The 20,835-nt window shown below is 37.1% G+C and overlaps 2 protein-coding genes across 2 annotated transcripts; both read right to left on the reverse strand.

Annotated features, from left to right (window-relative positions):
* Positions 1-5,315: 5,315 nt before the first annotated feature.
* On the reverse strand, positions 5,316-8,952 carry LOC113067683 (C-factor-like). Its single transcript, XM_026240078.1, has 6 exons — positions 8,734-8,952; positions 8,591-8,645; positions 8,267-8,454; positions 7,789-7,950; positions 7,568-7,678; positions 5,316-5,507 (listed from the first exon to the last, which is right to left on the reverse strand). Exons 1-6 carry the CDS (start codon positions 8,881-8,883, stop codon positions 5,394-5,396), a joined length of 780 nt encoding a protein of 259 aa, XP_026095863.1. The 5' UTR covers positions 8,884-8,952; the 3' UTR covers positions 5,316-5,393.
* Positions 8,953-15,542: 6,590 nt separating this feature from the next.
* On the reverse strand, positions 15,543-19,995 carry LOC113067684 (C-factor). Its single transcript, XM_026240079.1, has 6 exons — positions 19,023-19,995; positions 18,872-18,926; positions 18,516-18,703; positions 18,087-18,248; positions 17,874-17,984; positions 15,543-16,616 (listed from the first exon to the last, which is right to left on the reverse strand). The coding sequence occupies exons 1-6, from the start codon at positions 19,167-19,169 to the stop codon at positions 16,503-16,505; spliced, it is 777 nt and encodes a 258-aa protein (XP_026095864.1). The 5' UTR covers positions 19,170-19,995; the 3' UTR covers positions 15,543-16,502.
* Between the last annotated feature and the right edge of the window lie 840 nt (positions 19,996-20,835).

Consider the following 20,835-nt stretch of genomic DNA (forward strand, 5'->3'; position numbering starts at 1 on the left):
CTGAAAAAAAATAAAATACATACTTGAAATACATTTGAATTAAACAAATGTTACATTTTAACACTGGCATATAAATATTTATTTGTTAAAATGTCTTCCAGCTTTCTTCACTACTTAACTCTAGTGTCATTGGACCTCAACACAGCCTACCCATCAGTCTCTTTGCAAGAATCTGACGAGTGTGTCCAACACGAAAATTTCCAACATTAGATTTTCTTCCACATCTGCTGTCCAGTAAAATGAAGGTTCTTTATTTGCAGCTGTGATCCCATAAAAAACCTTTAAAATCCATGAACCTAGCCTTTCCCCAAAATGTTTTTATTTTATTATATTTTTCATTTATTTTTTCTAAAGAACCTTTTTTAAGTTATTTTAAAGACTGAAAAGTAAATGGTTCACTGGTTTAGTTTATGACATTGCTTCGAAAGCCCCTTTTTGGAACCTTTGTAATTAAAGGTGTATTATTCTCCAGTTTAGGCCTTTACCCTTGAATGCTACAGCAATCAAGACCCTGCTCTCTCACTAGCATTTATTCAGTGCCCAGGAACTCTTTACCATTCTTTACCATGGGAAATTGTGGCCTAGTGGTTAGAGAGTATAACTCCTAACCCTAGGGTTGTGGGTTCGAGTCTTGGGCCGGCAATACCATGACTTAGGTGCCCTTGAGCAAGTCACCAAACCCCAACTGCTCCCTGGGTGCTGCAGCATAAATGGCTGCCCTCTGTGGATACTCGGCAAAGATCAGCATGCATACTCTTAGTAACTGAGCAGTTGTATTTCATCTCAGTCAACATGCCACAGTATAGGTCAGCCTAGCTAAGGGTGAGCTGTCTGGAGACAGTATATCAAATGAACCATGCCGTCTATTAATACAGGTGCGAAGTAGCCAGCCATTTCTCTTTTTTTGCCTCCTCGGTAGAATTGTTTGAGGAAAAGATTACGCTTAAAGTCTATGGAGGTAACAAAGTTGGGTTTTAACCTCTTGTCAGACATTATCTAAAGGAGGCTCATTGTTTCTGTCCATCTTGAGCTCAGCTCATACCTTCATGGGATCTGGGTATTGTCTTGAAGGCTCTGACACAACTTCCTTTTAAACCAGGAGATGAAATGGGGATGGAGTTTCTCCCATTGAAGATTGCATTTCTTTTGTCGGTTTCTTCAGTTAAGAGGGTGAGTAAAATGAATGCCTTCTCTGTGCACACTGTGTGAGAAGACAGCTCATCTATTTCACTTCGTCTAAAACCCTCCTTTGTGCCTTAAGTTCTGCCCCTTTCCTTTGTTTTCAAGCCCTTAGTACTGGAACCTTCCATCCACCTCCTCACAATTAAGCAGAAGCAGCCAGATTGCATCTAATCTGCATAGTCAGGGCACTGAGAACATACATTTCTTGCACACACCAGATAAGACATACCAATCAGCTGTTTGTCTGTTATGGGTACTCTGTGCAAGGCAAAATGGGTGGTCAAACTTGTAGAGCTAGCCTATCACAGTGCAGAGATGCTCCTCCTTAAGGGGTGGTGGCCCATTCTACAAGAGGAGTCACAGCCTCCTGTGCTTTGTTTAAATATACCTCTTTGGAAGAAGTGCAGCTGGTTGGTCATCTTCTGTGACATTTTCCAAATTCTATGATCTGGATGTTGCTGTGACAGTCTCATATACTGTCCTGCAAACAGCAGAACAGAAATGATCTGCTTTTATGTAATCAATATCAATGTGCTAATAACTAGGATGACCATACATCCTCTTTTCCCCAGATGTCCTCTTTGTAGACCTAAAAAATGTGTCCGGTTGGGATTTCTAAATCGCCCAATATGTCCGGGATTTCGCTTATGCTTTCTACAGTCGCCATTCATTGTGTGCATTTTTGTATTAAAACCCTGCACGGAACTGTCTTTTGAATCCTGCTCCTAATTTCTGGCAATTACTGCCTGCTTCTGCCAACATTCTAATTTTGAACATATTTCTTTACACATCAGGGAGCTGCCATCAATATGTAGAGTATTTAAATTGCTTTGAAAACGGCTTGTGTTGGATGCAGGGTTGTCATTTTTGCCATGGAATTAGGCTGATTTAAACTGTTGGAGCTGGTTGATTTTCTCCCATGGATGTGGGTTCAAGGTTTGAAATATTGCATAAATTACATTTGACTGAAATGCTTGTATTGAAACATTTTGCATTCTACTTATAAAATTGTTGTATATGTTAAGTTTTGTGAAGGACCGACACTGGTAGAAAGCCTTTTAGCTGTGTTAATGATCAATCTGCAAAACGGTGAGTAAGAAATATGTATTTTAGTTATGGAAATTGAGTTTTGATATGGGATATGGTCAATGAGCTACTTTGGGGGTACTTTAACCCCCCTCGTTTTCAGCCCATGTTGCCCACCAAATAACTGCTAGTCTCCTATTCCCCACCAACAGTTATTTCTCTTTAAACAATGGAAGTTTCTTAGCCATAAGACATAACTTGTTAAAGTTTAAAGTACGACAGTCTATCATGCCTGAAGAATTATTTCCAGGCATTAAAGCATAATGTATGTATCTACAGTATGTCACTGATAAGTTGTGTCAAATCAGAATAGCTCTTTTCACAATTCTAGGTTTAATAAAGTAGTCAACATTTGAAGTGGAACTTTTATCAAAGTTGTCCTTAACCCAAAATACATTCTTTGTCTTCGGATAACTTTGATGAACTTTTTTTATCCACTTCAAATGTTGACTACTTTAGTAGTAGCTTTTAGTTTATCAAATTTAAGGATATTGATTAAAATGAAAAAGCATGATTAAGTGTCTTTATATATATATATATATATATATATATATATATATATATATATATATATATATATTATGGTGAATGTCAAATTAAACCGCACAAAAAGCTTATGCATTCAAATATATGACACAATATTGCAGTATTGTTTGTTTAGTTTGTTTTATTGTACTGAACACAAAGAGATTGAAGTTCAACATGTTAAACATTAATGAGCGTTCTTATCACTTTATTTATAATAGGTAAAATAGGATGAGCCCTTTGATTAACTTTTGATTATTTATTTATTTTTCTAGTTTACCAGGGCATTGTTTTTCTAGTGTGGTCTAAGAATGCACCATGCTGCTTCTCAGTAAGACTGCCAATGACACGCATCACTCCCTCCACACTTTCTCTGGCATCAATAGGCACCTGGTGGACAAACAAGAAATAACATGCATTTAAAATAGTGTAACATCAAAACGAGACCATCAGTGTACTTGTGTGATTCAATCCTCATGTTCTGTTCTGTCCTGAGAGATTCCTTCATTACTGACTAGCGGATTTCATCTGCCTTCATGTCCCTTTAGGTATATATGGTCAACATCTTAAGACCAGCCTGAAAGTAAAACAGATCCATGACAAAGTTCTGTGTAGCAGTCATTAGAACACTTATGACATTCAATTTCAAATATTTTCTTTTTTTTCAATTCAGGGACATTGAGATCCAATCTGACCTTTTCATACTGAAACATTTCCAAATATATGATTTTAACTGAGTTTCAAACCACATAAAAAAAAAGTTGATTTTGGAAGCCCATCAAAACAGTCTTTGGATTCTTGCATACCTTGCTGATGCTGTATGGGAAGAGTGAAAATGGTTCTTTCAGTACTGGCATCATGCTTATAGACGCTGAATCCATGGATATGTTAATCACCGCTGCTCTAGATTTCTTGAGCTGTCTATGAACCTCAGCTCCTAAATACTTACCTCAGAATTTGGCTCATCTGGGTCACGACATGTTTGAGCAATGGGCCTCCAGGAGTTGCTTGACCATTCCTCGGTTGGCCCCCGTCACTACAGCATGGCATGCCTTTAACACCACCATGATTTAAGATGAAAGTCTGGTTCTGTCAAATAAGCTGACTTTCTATATGGTGTTTTATATAGGATACAGAGTGGACTCCATGGCCCATATTGCAGTGTTTTTAACCATGAGTTGAGAGTTGACTCTTGTGTGAACATATCAGCACTGTTTGCTTTGAGTAATAAAACTGCTTGGATGCATTCAAAAGCCAAGTGGCGCCCCCAGAAAATATTAACAGGGGTGGCCAGACGACATAACGCTTGAGACTTCCTGATAATACAATTATAATAAAACTTTATTTGGAATAATGCACATGCACATTTCTTAATATTAAGCTTAAAATGAGTTTTAATGTCAATATTGATAAGGATTTAAAGTGCTTACTCCTGGACAGGCTTAGACTTAAATGCATGTTTGAGCTGTCTTTACTGAAAATGTATTGCTCTTACATATATTAAAATATGTCAGTGCCATTGTCCTGTTTCAATGTTTTTTTCAATGGCATTTTCTTAAAATCTGCTTAAATATCTTAATTTAACTAAGGCCAAGTTAATCCTGGCTTAAACTGAGCCTCAACTGTAAAACCAGGCAATTGCAGGGTATTTTTGCTAAGTAGCCTACATAAATATGCAAATTAATTTATTTTTATTGACCGGGAGTCATTGAAAAACTACAGAAAAGTAAAACTACTTTACTCTAACAGTACTGGCCACGAGTACTAAAGATCACACATTGGCTGCTCAAAAATATCATTAAGACGAATGGAGCATGAGCGCAATTCTGTAACAGGCAGTATGGAGAGCATGAAAGAAAGGGCAATAACAATGCTGTTAAACAAATGTGTATATTTTATAGCATTGATTAATTCAATTATAAGCGTTTTAAATCGATTACTACCCGAAATCAACGATTAACGATTCAAAATTCCATGTTTCAAGATCGATGCATATGCATCAAGGTTTGTAATCGATGCTTTGTAAACCAGTGAATCATTATACACCTAGAGTCAACCCCTCTACCGGCAGTCCAGGATATTTCACAAACACTATCAAACTCACCAAACTCTTTTGCCCATTGGAAAGACTGATGGGCACACTTAGGAAAAAGAAGAAAGCCTTTCAAGTCCCCATCAGTCTTTCCATTAGAAAGCCTACTATCTTCAAATCTTCAAAAAAAAAAAAAAAAAAAAAAAATTAGTAAGTTTGATTTGGTCCCCTTCCACTGTTCAGAAAATCATCCGGTGCCACCAGATGTGTTCATGAAGTGTCCGGCTGATGCTCAAATGAGCATTGCCCAGGAAGAAGAGGTTTTGATTCATAAAATGCTTCATTAAATGTATTTGCCTGAGCTTGAGCAGAATGTTTTTTTTTATTGTTTATTAATTATTAACTTTTTTCCCTGATTCAACCATGTGTGTGTAATGGACAGCATATACAATTAAGAGAGAAAGACAGAGAGACAGCACCGCTTTATTGATCAGAGTGTTTTATTGTATGAAATTGTATAAAATTAAAATGTGTGTCATAAACTCTTGACCACATTTGTTCTTCTGGTTTACCAGGGCATTGTTTCTCCAGTGTAGTCCAGGAATCCTCCATGATGCTTCTCAGTGAGGCTGCCAATGACACGCAGCATCCCCTCCACACTATCTTTTGATTCAAGTGGTGCCTAGTGAAAACATAAACATTAATACAGTTCACTCAACTCCATTCATCACTTTTCCAAACTACTTCTACCATGCTTGGGGAGATGAAGCCGCTCTCAAAGTCTTGCGCAGGAAAATACCATGGGTGAATGGGCAGTAAATTGCAGAGCTAAAGACCTGTTTCACACCAACACAAATATTCAGCATGAAAATCTTGGCCCGTATTCAAAAAACATCTTAAGGCTAAAAGTAGCTCATAACTTGCCGATTTAGGAGAAAATGTTATGGGTATGTCAGGCCTAAATGTAGGACTCCTAAATGTTTGCTTTAAGAGTATTTCACAAAGTGTTTTAGTGATAAAACTATCACCTAAATCTGTGAAATATTAGAAGTAGTCGGAGTAAAAAGACCAAATGTCACTAAGACCAAACCACAAACCATCCTAGAATCTGGCAATCTGCCTTGGAATATAAACATTTTAGTAACATACTGCCTTTATTTACACGTTTTCCCATGCATCTTTTTTGGTTTTGGAGCTTATCCCGACTCTAAATCTTTGTTTTCATTAACAAGTTGGGAAAGAAGTAACAGATGTTCCCTTTCAGTAGGTTACTCACAATGTCACGTCGGTATGATTGAATAAATTGGGTCCACAAATTGCGTCTTATTATAGACACAGTATCACTGGGCATTAAGCGCGCCACTTCTGGCCAAAATGTCCCAGACCCATATCTTGACAATAGAGCAGTTTTTTCTATCTCTGGGTCCCAAGAGGACAGGGAGAGTTGTGGACAGACCAAACCCGGACCAGACTCTTCCTCCTCTGTCGCCAGCAGGCAGCAGATTGCACTGGCACAACAACTGCCTAGAGTTGCTAGCAGTATGCCTCGACTTGAACGGTCTCAGAGGGAGCTTATGAAGCAACACGTGCTGGTCCGCTGGGACAACACTGCGACCATAGCGTACATCAACCAACAAGGTTGTCTGCGCACCCGTCGCAACTCTCCTGCCACCTCCTCCTCTGGAGTCAGAAGCATCTGAGGTCACTTTGTGCCATTCATATTCCGGGTCTGCACAACCATACGGCCGACAAGCTGTCACAAGTTGTACTCCCCAGAGAATGGAGACTCCATCCCCAGACGGTCCAGCTGATTCGGAGATGTTTCGGAGCTGCTCAGGTAGACCTGTTTGCTTCTCTAGAGACCTCTCACTGCCAGTTGTTTTATTCCCCAACCGAGGGAACACTGCACAGATGCACTGGCACACAGCTGGCTGCAGGGCCTGTTCAAATATGCATTCTTTTGTCCAGTTTGGTTTTCTTTTACATTTGCATGAATTACTATCAGCCATGATTATTCTACTCTGCTAATTAAAATGCTGTTTATATTCATATCCGATAATTGTTAACAAGAAGCACACATATAAGAGGCTGACAATTAGCTGAACATATACAGTACTTGATTAATTAGTGACACTTAGCCTCCATTTCACAATCTTTATTTGAATATGGCAACATAATATCATGCTCTACAATATTTCTTTGAATAAATCTTTGACAGAGACCCCTCCCCTATCAGCCACTAACTGTGTTCATAGTTAGTAAGCATGCTGACATCATACATAGCAATGAGGTCAACCCCACCCTTACTCTTAGCTTAAACTCCTCCCTATTCCTTAGTAAAAGTTTGTCTGGGCAGATTTGTGAATAGGTTTTACTTGAACTATTAGTGGTAAGATAAAATGTTTTGTGAATACAGGCTCTGGAGTATACAGCAGAAAATATGTCCTAATTTGGAAGCATTTAAGGTTGAGTTTAGGTCAAATTGTTGTGAAGTTGTAATAAAGTTTGTCCTTTTTTTAATTTAATTTTGGCCAGTAGGTAGTGTTGTCAATAAATCATTTCCCGATTAGTTTAAAATTATTTTATATAACAAAATGTTTTTTAATATCTTGCTGTCATAGTCACAATATGATGTGACAAACTTGGTGAAGAAAAAAAAAAGTTTGTATGTTTGAAAATATATGGAAATTGAAAGGACCTGCTGCATTACACTTAACATGGATTCAAGTCATCTACACTTACTTTTTCTCCACCCATATCAGTTTTCACCCATCCCGGGTGAAGGGCCATGCAGAGGATCTCATCCGCCTTAAACTCTTCCGCAGCTAAAACAGTCAGCATGTTAAAACCTGCCTGAAAGGTAAACATAATATTTAAGTTATACATGGACTTATGCCTTCAATGTTTTTTGAATAATGAATGGACTCCAGTTTAACTAGTGCCAAAACAGGACTCTGGTGTACCTTGCTAACACAATAAGGCAACACTGGGAATTGGGTGTACACAGAAGGCATTCTGGTCATGGATCCCCAAAGAGTGGAGATGTTGATAACAGCTGCTTTATTACAGGACATGCCTGGTATCCCGCTGGCTTTGGCCGCTGCTTGTAGATATGGTAGGTACTCCTACAGTACATAAAAAAAGAGAAACGAAAACATGTATCTGAATTAAGTTTATTCGACACAGACCAAACCAAACACATTAACTAGCCTTCAGCAAAGCACACCAAAAGAAACAACTGATGAACAAGGCGGTAGCTCACTAAAATAATACTGCAGCAGTCTCTTTGGGACTAGCTGGTCTCTCAGTCTGATGAAAAGTATTTTATACAATGTATATATTTTGATACAATGCCATGCCTAGATGCAAGGCCCCAGTCTTAGATGTTTAGACAGAAAGCAGAGGCAAATTGTTACTTTAGAGCTCTTAGCGATGAATTACCTTAATGACTAATAAGGGTCCTATCACGTTGGTGTTGAAGGTGTTTTTCATGTCTTCAACACTGCTGGTCTGAATGCTGCCAGTTAATGCTATTGCAGCATTATTCACAAGCAGGTTCAAACCACTTTTTCCCAGAAGAGATCCCACTTTCTTTGCAGACTCTTTGACACTGGATGGATCATCAGCATCTAAAATTAACAACAAATATTAGTGCTAAAGTATTAATCAATAAAGTGGTATTCAAAAAACACTGAAAATCACTTTGAAATTCTAAAAAAACTACTTCTAGTGAATATTTTAAATGAAGGAGACGTGCACATTTACCAAGACGTATGATGGTGATCACACTTGGATGCTTCTTTGCCAGTTCTCTTAATGCCTTGAGAAAGATAGTGTGTATAATTAAACAAGGCACATTATGATTTACTTTGGCGTTTTCTATTTGTGTTAGTTGTGTTAGAGCTCACCTCAGACTTCGGTCCATCTGGATCACGGCAGGTAGCAAAGATATGACGTTTTTGACTGGAATCCTCCAAGAGTTGTTTAACAATTTCTAAACCCAAGCCCCGGTTGGCTCCGGTGATCAAGATATTGCATGCTTTCACTGCTGCCATCATTTAAGTTAATTGTTCGGTCGGGATTCTCCAACCTGCTCCTTAGAAGTGCTTTTTATATGGACCCAAGTGAACAACACGCCCATTTTGAACTCGTGTATTGTGCTGAGTGCATTGTGCTGTGTTTACTGTGCTGAGTCATACTCAATGTTATTGAGGTTAAGAGGAAAATGTTACTTAGATGACATTCCATTATGCATTCTAGTATGATAAATAGCTTACGTTATTTCATTTCATTCATCTATTGTGTAACCATCTCATGTGTAACCGTAAGACCAGTGGGTGGTAATAAATGAGAAATGTACAGTTTTGCACCATCATGCTGATTATGTTTCTTCAGTTATTCGGCTAAAGAATCATCTTGCCGCCCTCATACCACCACCTTTACACCCTATGAATAATTTTATAGAACCATCTCAGAAATCGATATAGAACAATACTGATTTATTGCTTTATTAATTGTTTTACTGTATGAAACTGCATTTGATAAAAAGTAGTAATGTGTATGTCATAAATGTGTGGGCTTAAGTGCTTATGATTAGGTGTGTCATTTTATGTTTAATAGATTAAACAGGGCAGTTTGGACCTGGATTGTCCCTTTCATGACCTCTTGTATAGAAGTGACATTGTTCTTCTGGTTTACCATGGTTTTGTTAATATCTACCATCCCAATTTCAAAATAGGACGCTGTGATGCAATGATTTGCAAATCTCACAATCCCATATTTTATTGATAATACAACAAAGGAAACATGTTTCAAATGTTAAAACAGAGAAAATGTACCATTTTAAGTGGGAATAAAAGGTAATTTTGGATTTGATGACTGCAACAATTCTCAAAAAAGTTGGGACAGGGCCATGTTTAGCTTCTACATCCACTCTTCTTTTAACAATAGTCCACAGACATCTGAAAACTTTTTTATTTCATGATGTCCCGAATGTGTTCAACAGGTGAAAGGTCTACTCTTGACTGTAGGCAGGACTGTTCTAATACAAAGCCATGCTGTTGTAATAGATGCAGTATGCAGTATGCGAGGCCTTCCCTGAAAAAGACTTTGTCTGGATGGAAGCATATACTGTATGTTGCGATAAAACCGGTTTATCCTTTTTAGAATTGATGGTGCCTCCAGATGTGGAAGCTGCCCATTCGATAGGCACTAATGCCATCAGAGAGGAAAGCTGTTGGACTGAGTGCTGATAACAAGACAGATGGTCTCGCTCTTCCTTAGTCTGGATGATGCGGCATCAATGGTTTCTAGAAAAAAATTTATCAGTCTGACAACTGAATAGTTTTCCAGTGCAACTTTGCCTCAGTCCATTAAAAATAATTTTTAACGCTGAAAAGACGGCAACGTTTACACATCACAACTTTTTTGGAATTGGGGTTGTACATCATACATTACATTTTGAAATGTTGGTGGCACTGAAGAGTTTCAGAGACTTCAAACCTGACAAAACAAAACTGACTGATGAATCTACACAGCTCTTCTCCAGTTCAGGCTGGGCTATGCAGAGGATCTCATCTGCCTTTAACTCTTCAGCAGCTAACACAGTCCGAATGTGAAAACCTGCCTGAAAGGTAAACATACTGTTTGCGTTACACATTAGCTCATGCCATTAATGCATCATGGGCAATAAATGTAATCTAGCTTAACTAGTGCCAAATCAGGACTTTGGTTTCCCTTGCTAGTGCCATATAACATGCATAATTATTAAGCAGGGCCTGTATGTATAAAACCTCTCAAAAATGCTCTTTAGAAAATCTTAAGGTTTGACTAGTCAAAAAATTCTTAGTAAAAAGTAGGACTTTTCTGAGAGTAGAAGACTTTTATAAAGAAGCTAAAAGCAGCTTTTAGTGAAGTCTAAGACTGATTCTTAAGTAATCGCTGAGGTGACATTAAAGTGTTGTGAACCAAGGACTACAATCATGTAAAACCCAAAATGGCCATCCTCGACCTATGAAAACCAAACATTTTATTTAACTATAATAAAATCATTTTATTAAGACACTAAAATATTTTCACATTTAAATATATTTAAAAAATGTTTTGTATTATGCAAAATTATCACAGATCATTACTGATGGTTTGTAATAGTTTTCTATTGGTTTAAAGTTGGAACAATAATGTGAACATGAGTTCCATCAAGAGCTCCAACAACTCCAGGAAAGCCCACAATCCTTATAAACGTGGCTTGTTTTTGCAGCATGGTTTTGCAGCATGGTTGGAAAGTCAATGAACTGCCATAAAGAAGTGGCCAAAAGTGATGTCTGGCCTGGGAAATTTGCTATCTTCAAACTTAAAAAAAAAAAAAAATGTGTTGAAAGATTTTATAAGTATATTGCATAGTTGCTTAGAGTCAATTGTTTTATTTGTGATGATGCAAATAAACATGCCAATTTGTGCGTTCATAATTCTTGCCCATGCTGTCACGCTGACTCATGATGATTTAAGTGAAATGTGGGGTCAAAAAAAACAACAAAAAAAAAAGATTAAAAAAAGGCACTTCTCCTGCTCTCTTAAATAATTTAGGAGTTGAGACTTAGTCTTAACACTTAGGAAGTTTTATGAATCACTCTTATTAAGTCTAGTAATAAGAGAAAAATTATGTCATTCTTAGGATTTTAAGACTAAAAATGAGCTCTGAGTGTTTTATACATACGGCCCCAAGTGTCATGTTAGTGTCACAAGCGGCAGCTACAGACAAATATATGAAAACAAAGACAGCATAGTCTTTAATTCAAAATCCAAGGAATACATAGAGAATGCAATCACAACACTACTAAGATGACACCAAACATTGAAGACTGGGCATAAAATGACGTAATAACAAGGAAAAGTAATAAAGATAATTAACAGAACAGGGGAATGTACTCAGTATTAGAAAATATTGAACAAACCCAACTAAGGCAAACGGAAACATGACAAGGAATGAAGATTAAACCAAAATAAAACCCTTTAACTGATAAGAGTTTTACTGTATGAAAATGCTCTCATAAATCCTTGTGTGCCTTTTATGGTTATTAAGGTCAGTTTGGACCTGGATTAGCCTTTTTGCGACCATACGGTTCTGGTTTACCAGGTCACAGTTTCTCCAGTGTAGTCCAGGAATCCTCCGTGATGCTTCTCAGTGAGGCTGCCAATGACACGCAGCATCCCCTTCACACTTTCTTTTGGCTCAAGTGGTGCCTAGTGAAACAAATTGTGTAAGCTGAAATGATGAATTGAAAATACGCCTAATGGAAACATGTCACAATTTCACAAAAATGCCCATATATCACAAAAAAAAGGAATAAGGAATAATTTGCAAAAATGCAACGGAAAGGTGTTTTTTTTGTGTGTGCATTTACAGGTAACATGGTGTATGTAAAAAGCCATATGTTCATTCTTCAATTCAACACTTCAAACGTGGCTGCTCTCCAGTATAAGGGGCTTTCCCTATCATTAATGCTTAGACAATTTACACTGCAAACATCTGGAACATATAGACAAAATCCCACCAAAAACCATTGCCATGACTTATCGTGAGAGGTTAACTGTTACGTTTTAGTCGCATAACATTGGTTAATGGAAAAGCCATCATTTCTCAACACTTTTTTATCTACATTTATAAAATATTGCCAAAGGTTGGTGCAAATCTGTAATGGAAACACGTCTATTGATATCTGCCGATTAATACCTTAATTGAGAAGCAAATGACTACAGAGTTTCTGTGAACTTAAAAATTAGCAACCTGCTTTAATGTGCAGTTTGTTCCACAGTGCCATCAAATATCTTTCGAAGTTTAGGAATATAGTGGAAAAAATGTTCCCTAATTTAGAAGCATTTAAGCTTGAGTTTGGGTCAAATTATTCTGAAGTTAGTCTGTCCATTTTTATTACATTTTGGCCAGTAAGCAGAGCTGTCACTCAATTATTATCAACCCGATTACTGTTACAGCTGCTGGTGTGTTAATGAAGGCGCACGAGGAAGAAGATATATAAAAGGGTTATTTTTAATGATTAATAAGGGCACATCCAACATAACAATACAATATCATACAATAATCACGGAGAAGGAGGAACTAAACAGACAGGGTGTATAAGCACAAGGGAAGTAATCAAGGGAATGGAGACAGGTGGGGATTAATCAAATCAACCACACAGGAAAAGGAACATGACCAAATAAGGACACTGAAAGTCCATGAACGTAGCAATTACATGCTAATTATTTTATATAACAAAATGTTTTAATATCTGGACTGGGATAGTTTGACATAAAATATATGGAAATCAAAAGCACCTGCTGCATTACACTTGGTTTCAAAGGCTTTACACTCACTTTTTCTCCACACAGTTCAGTTTTCACCAATGCAGAGGATCTCATCTCTTCCGCAGCTAACACAGTCAGCATGTTTAAACCTGCCTGAGAGTTATATATCAGCTTATGGCATCAATACATCACAGAAAAATGAATGGGCTCTAGTTTAACTAGTGCCAAAACAGGACTCTGTGTACCTTGCTACTGCAGTAAGACAACTCTGGGAATTGGAGGCATTCTGGTCATGGATCCCCCAAGAGAGGAGATATTGATGACAGCTGCTTTATTTCAGGACATGCCTGGTATACCGCTCGCTTTAGCTGCTGCTTATAGATATGGTAAGAATTCCTAGATAAAAAAGGGAATGGATTATATCTCTCTGATAAATAAAGCAGTAGCTTACTTAAATAATAGTGCAGCAGCGATTTAGAATAAAGTGCTACTCCATACCAAAATAAATTTTTTGTCATTAATCACTTACCCCCATGTCGTTCCAAACTCATAAAAGCTTTGTTCGTCTTCAGACCACAATTTAAGATATTTGTTTTATATTCATCCCTTTAGGCAGGAACAAATGACTAATGCACTATTAACATTCTAATAACTAACAAGAAACTCTGGTTAACAAATCAGTAAGTAATAGCACTCAGTTGAAAGTGGTAGTTCACAATTAGCTTTATTCATATTTTCATATTATTATTTGGATCAGTCTTCTGAAGCAGGGGTTCTCAGACCTCTCTGTGAAGTAGCTGCATGTTTTGTACGTCTCCCTGTATCTGACACACACCCACTTCAGGTTACAAATCATTGTCAACTTTTGAGGCTTTCCAGGAGATATGAAACAAGTAGTTACTGTTTAGCTTTTAGTGAACTACCACTCTCAACTAAGTGCTATTACTTACCGATTCATTAATCAGAGTTTCTTGTTAGATAATAGTAGTTAGTAAAGTGTTTATAGTGCATCAGACATTTGTTCCAGTGTAATGATGGACCAGTATTCTAAAGTGTTACCAATTATTTTGTACAATGCCACGAACCTTGCAAACTCTGCCACATCAAGTGACCAGTATTTCTCAAGAAGGACTCATTTTGTAGTTTTTTTCAACTGCTTACACACAAAATCTTTATTTGTCACAATTTCTGAAAGGTGGCACTCAAACACAAGAACAACACACCAAATCTGCAAAGCCATACGCTAATACTCGGCATTTGACTCGGTTTTCAATTTCACAAAACACGTTTTGCTAAATAACCGACCTGAATATTACAGCAAAGGTGTTTGCAAATGTTTGCTTTTGAGATGTGTTTTTGATGTTTTTTGAATGCAGTGCTTCATTTTGCAATAGATGTGAGGCGTTTTGTGTGTGCAGTTCTTGGATTTGTGTTAAAAAAAGAAAAAAAAAAGTGTGTAAGTGATGACTGAATGATGACTGAATAGTCAAATAGTCAGAGAGACTGTGAATAAAAAAGCTAATATAACTGAGTGTTTGTTAATAATTTGCAACTATAAGAAACAGTTCCAGATCATTCAGATTAAGATGCTGTCATTTTCAAATATTTTCAAAACTTTTTTGCCTGGTATACATATGCACAACTCCTGCATAGCTGAAATGAAATTTCCTCACATTTATTATTTGTAAATAACACATTTAGAATCTGATTATTTCTATTATAGGCCATTTTTACATTTTTTCAATTATTTTTAAAAGCTATTTTAAAGGCTACTTTGTGGTCCCTCTGAGGAAATGCAACCTCTCGCATATTGGCAAGACAAATGTATAGTCCTATGTCGGGCCATAAATTCAAGAACTATGCATGAATGCTTGCTTCAGTGTTCTCTGTCTTGGAAAACAACCCCTGATTGATCCGAGAAAAGAGTCAAAGCTATGAGAGTCTCAAAAAGAGAGCCATCTGGTGGTTAGTAAAAAAGCAGACAAAGTTACAAAGCCAGGTTACATGCACAAATAAAAGCATGCGTGTTGAATTTATCTCAATGGTAAATCCATTTACCCACAAACTGTGGAATTTAATGCCAGTACCAATATAAATGTGAGGTAATAAATGAATGACGTACACATACTGTACACTTGTATGACTTAGTTTTTTAAAATAATAAGTTCAATATTTGAACATTCTGACACACAAAGTGAATCATAAGCCGTTACTGTTATTAAATCTTTTCAGCAGCAGTGGGAGGTAATAGGAAAGAAAATGTACATGTTTGCACCATCATGCTGGTAATGTTAGTTTAGTCATTCAGCAATCCTGCAGCCTGATCCACACCTGAGAGTCCACATGAGAGTCCCTTTCCACCCTATAAATTATTTTCTCTGTGTGTAATTGATCGGCAAAAAGACAGTACTGCTTTATTTCTTCATTAACTGTTTTATTGAATAACATTTCATTTGATACAAAGTTGTTATATGTATGTCATAAATGTGTGGGGTTAAGTCCTTTATGATTGTCATATGCGCTTGTCATATTATCACAAATATTCAGTGTTTTCAACCATGTAATGCTTATTGAGGTTTCAGACATTTAAATACACATAAGTACTAGCAAAACCATACATTCACAGTTTGTAAAATACATGCTGATGTCTATGAAAAAAGGCAATAATGATCCTTCCCAGCAAACCAAACCAAGCAGATCATTTTTCCTAAAATGGTAGTTCATGGGTTGTGAGACCTGCTTGGTTACAAACGTTCTTCCAAATATCTTTGTGTTCAGCAGAACATAGAAAGGTATGCAGGTTTGAAACATGAGGGTGAGTAAAAGACAGAATTTCCATTTTGGGTGAAAATATATAATTATATAATAATTCAGTATTGTGTAATTGGTATTTTAGTTTGGTTAACAGATGCATAACTGTTCAATAACAATAAAATGTGCCAAATCAGAACATGGTTCTTTATTTCTTTATGTCATCAAATATTGCGTTCTTGTTTGTGATGTACATGTGATTTAAAAAGTTTTATGGACGTTCAGGTCTGACTGGACCGATTATGAACTTTTGTCGAGATGCGTTAAACCTCAAGACATAATTGATTGCCTTTCATGATATAGCATGATAATATAGTATGTTTGCAAATATTTTGGATAAAACAAGAAAAACGAAATAAAAGCAATGGAAACAATAAAGTGGTACATTCTAAAATAACAGTCGCCTAAGAAACTCACGCTGGAGGCTCAGCTAGAATATTTTAAACTCATGCGCGAAAGGGTTAAGTATGCCATTTTATGATTAATAGAATAAACAGGGCAGATTAGATCAGTACAGGCCCTTTCAAGTCCTCTCGTATAGAAGTGATTTTGTTCTTCTGGTTTACCAGGGAATTGTTTCTCCAGTGTAGTCCAGGAATCCTCCGTGATGCTTCTCAGTGAGGCTCCCAATGACACGCAGCATCCCCTCCACACTTTCTTTTGGTTCAAGTGGTGCCTAGTGAAAACATAAACATACATATAGTTAATTAAAATGCTAAATAAAAAATATTGCTGAAGCAGCAATTGACACTGCCAGTGTGACACTATGTTCAGTACTACGTAATGTTGAACATGGTTGGAGAGCATTTAAAGGCATCTAACAACCCACATTTTAAATCTTATGAAAGCAAAAAAACAAGCGAAAGTTGTAGCTGCTTCAAAAAAAAATTTAAATTAAAATTGACAGAATTTAAAATGGTGGAAATCGAAAGAACCAGAGGCATTAAAATAATTTAATTTGTTTTAATGAACACCATTGCATGAGTTTGTGACTAAAACACCTTGTTCAATAGGATAATAGCTAAATAATTCATCTTAATCTGGTTAATAGCTACAGAACAACCCCAATTCCAAAAAAAATTGGGACACTGTGTAAAATGTAAATAAAATAGAATGCAATGATTTGCAAATCACGTTATCTCACGTCAGTCCGTAGACGTCTGGGAACTGAGCAGAACAGCTTCTGGAGTTTTGGGAGAGGAACTCTGTCCCATTTGTGACTGACAAATCTAGCTTCTCAACAGTCATGTGTCTTTCTGCTCATATTTGACATTTCATGATGTTTCCGAATCTTTTCAACTGGTCAAAGGTCTACCTTGATTTCTGCCCTTGTCCCTTGCGCACAAAGATTTCTCCAGATTCTTTAGATAACATCACGTACTGTAAATGATGCAACATTTAAAATCTTAACAATTTTACAATGAGGAACATCATTCTGAAATTTTTCCAGTTTGTAGAGGAATGTTTTTGGCAGATTGGTGAACCAGTGCCTCTTCAATTCTGAGAGATTCTGCCTCTCAGATACACATTTTATGCACAATCATGATATTTTATTTTTAGTAACACTTACTTTTCCAGCCTTTTGGTGCCCCGTTCCAACTTTTTTGAAACGTTTTTCGGCCATCAAATTCAAATTACCATATTTCCCCCCTAAAATGGTACATTTGCTCAGTTGAAACATTTGACGTTTTTATGTTCTATTTTGAGTAAAATATGGATTTATGAGATTTGCAAATCAAATCACTGCATTCTGTTTTTATTTATATTTACAAGATGTTACAACCTTTTTTGGAAATTGGGGTTATGCGTCATAAATGACATTTTGCACTTTTGTTGTTGGTTGCAAGTGTTTCAAAGATTTCAAACATTTTGTAGTTATAAGCTCATTTTGATAGGTTTCAAAATTGACTTATAAATCTAAATCTACACTCACTTTTTCTCCACCCATATCAGTTTTCACCCATCCTGGGTGAAGGGCCATGCAGAGGATTTCATCAGCCTTTAACTCCTCAGCAGCTAACACAGTCAGCATGTTTAAACCTGCCTGATAGGTAAACATAACATTTGAGTTATACATCAGCTCAAGCCATCAATACTTCACGGGCAATGAATAAGATCTAGTTTAACAGTGCCAATACATGTGTACCTTACTAACACAATATGGCAACACTGGAAATTGTTCGTATAAGGAAGGCATTTTGCTGATGGATCCCCCCATAGTGGAGATATTGATGACAGCTGCTTTATTACAGGACATGCCTGGTGTCCCGCTGGCTTTGGCCGCTGCTTGTAGATATGGTAGGTACTCCTACACACACAAAAAAAGAGAAATAACAATGGTGCTGCAGTGTCCAGTTAACCTGGTTTAAGTTTTTATTTTTGTACAATTCTATGAACCTTGCAAATCCTGTCATATCTAGTGATTAGTTCTTCCTCAAAAGCACTAATTTTAGTAGTCTCTTTACAATAGTAAAAGGCCAAGCCTAGATGTTTAGACAGAATGCCACTGCACAAACCCGTTTAATTTTTTTTTTGTTTCAGAAATCTTAACTATGATTTATATATTTTACCTTACCTTAATGACTAATAAGGGTCCTATCACGTTGGTGTTGAAGGTGTTTTTCATGTCTTCAGGACTGCTGGTCTGAATGGTGCCCTTTGCCACAATTCCAGCATTATTCACAAGCAGGTTCAAACCACTGTTTCCCAGAAGAGATCCCACTTTCTCTGCAGACTCTTTGACACTGGATGGATCATCAGCATCTAGAAGTAATAGAACAAATAGCAGTTCTGTAGTTCTATTAAAAAATTTATCTTGTCTCTATAATAATATTATCGAATCTCAATAAGAAATCAGTGACATCTACATCGTTTCCAGTTAAATATTATGTTGCGTTTTAAATGCACAAAGGAGGACACATGCACATTTACCAAGACGTATGATGGTGATCACACTTGGATGCTGTTTTGCCAGTTCTCTTAATGCCTTGAGAAAGATAATATAAATTAAGCAAGGCACATTTGGATTTTTCCTGGTGTTTCTATTTTCAGTAGCTATATATTTTAGTTATTTACAACTCACCTCAGACTTTGGCCCATCTGGGTCACGGCAGGTAGCAAAAATACGACGTTTTGGCCAAGAGTCCTCTGTGAGTTGTTTAACGGTTTCTAAGCCCAAACCCCGGTTGGCTCCGGTGATCAAGATATTGCATGCTTTTACTGCTGCCATGTTCTGACAAGCTGCTTCGATCTGGCTGCCTTTAAAACTGGTTTGTATGTGCAACCAAGGGAATGTAACGCCCCTATAACATTACGCAATATGCGTTTTGCTTTAAGCTGCGACTGTGACAGAAAGATCGCTTTCCCATATTTTAGCGCCACCCAGACACTTTTTGATCGTTGCCCTTCGCCCGGTGTCACATGTCACATACAGAAACTATCATCTGAAATTAGAAGTGCTGGCCTTGATTTTAACACATTATATTGTCCCGTCTGGTAGTCAATTCTTGCAGTTTAGTGAATCGCACATTTGCAGCATGTTGCATTGTCCTACAGCAGTATAAAAGCCAAAACGTTGATTCAAAATGGATTAGGCTATATACATCATGCAAGAGCTCCCAGTCACTAAAAATCTGTCATGCCCATGCATAAGTTGCGCGAATGTTCAGAATGTTACATCAGCCAAGTTTTTCGTATACGCAAACATTGACCATACCCCGGATTTTGAAATCGTGATAACGCAAATACATCAGTTCAATTCCCAACTCATGTCGTTCATTATTACCGAAAGGATGCTGGGCATGTGTAGTCACAAAAATGATCGAGTCTCTCCTCTGGGATCGCGCTGCAGAATTCGTTTCAGCTCACTTCCTCTCTGTCACAAAGGAGCCTGTGCTGATTAGAGGTAGAAACGATGATTTACGTAACCACGACTTCAGTTTGTTAGATGTCTATATTATTTACTAAAACCCACAATAGCTAAACATTAAGATAACAGCAGTTTGAACATTATGTGACATGACATCTGATCCCAGAAGCCATTGGCACATGCCACTATGCATACTGACACTTCCGGTTTTCAGTGGCTTCTGACTTCTGGAGATGCCTGAATGTTTTGTCAAAGCATTTGACTTTCTGAAGACACGTTAATAAGGACAAACTTTGTTTAATATAGCATAGACTTAAATTACGTTGCAGACTGTTACCTGACACAGTTACATTTTATTACAGACTTCAAGGTCAAGCACACTTCTGAATGGTTGGTGTAAGTTTTTATAAAGCATGTTAGAATCCCAATATAGGAACTCAATATTTGTCGTACAAATGAACTCCGTGATGTAATAAGTCTCCGTGATGTAATAAGTCGTATGTTTGACAGTAACATACTGTTGATTAATTCAATATCTTTCTGCCATTAAGTGCGTGCGTCACGCAATGAATCTACATTATGCAGCGACACCCAGCGGCAGCTTTTAGTGACAGCTGCTAATGTCCACTGGCACGTGCCACCGGAAGTGTCACTGAGCATAGTGGCATATGCCACTGCACACTCACGTCACTTAATGTTAAAACTGCCTCTATAAGGCTATATGGAACAGTCTCAATGAAGCAACTATAACTACTAACTGTGTCTCAACTTTCGTGGAGTTTGTACAGGAAACCTAAACCCGATGGTAAACCATTTTTAAATGAGCTGTTATGCACACTGGACAATAAACACCATGCACCGTGCAAGGCAACAGTTTACAATCTAATCATATTAAAGGCAAAAAGTTTACTTCAAAAAATGAAACTAAAGAGCATTATCAAATTTGCTGTAAAAACAACAACAACACACACATTTGTTTCTGTGAATTTCCATAGACTTATACATTCATTCTGACCTAACGATATTT

Source organism: Carassius auratus, linkage group LG28B, assembly GCF_003368295.1.
Source record: "Carassius auratus strain Wakin linkage group LG28B, ASM336829v1, whole genome shotgun sequence".
Classification (NCBI taxonomy): domain Eukaryota; kingdom Metazoa; phylum Chordata; class Actinopteri; order Cypriniformes; family Cyprinidae; genus Carassius; species Carassius auratus.

Excerpts from the sequence above, each read along its gene's own strand:
- LOC113067683 (XM_026240078.1), bottom strand. The coding sequence starts at position 8,883 with ATGATGGCAGCAGTGAAAGCATGCAATATCTTGATCACCGGAGCCAAC. Across the intron at positions 7,951-8,266 it reads GACCCTTATTAGTCATTAAG|GAGTACCTACCATATCTACA; the intron begins GTAATTCATCGC and ends TATGTACTGTAG. Across the intron at positions 7,679-7,788 it reads TGCCTTATTGTGTTAGCAAG|GCAGGTTTTAACATGCTGAC; the intron begins GTACACCAGAGT and ends TTTACCTTTCAG.
- LOC113067684 (XM_026240079.1), bottom strand. The coding sequence starts at position 19,169 with ATGGCAGCAGTAAAAGCATGCAATATCTTGATCACCGGAGCCAACCGG. Across the intron at positions 18,704-18,871 it reads GATCACCATCATACGTCTTG|ATGCTGATGATCCATCCAGT; the intron begins GTAAATGTGCAT and ends TATTACTTCTAG. Across the intron at positions 16,617-17,873 it reads CTGATATGGGTGGAGAAAAA|GCACCACTTGAACCAAAAGA; the intron begins GTGAGTGTAGAT and ends TGTTTTCACTAG.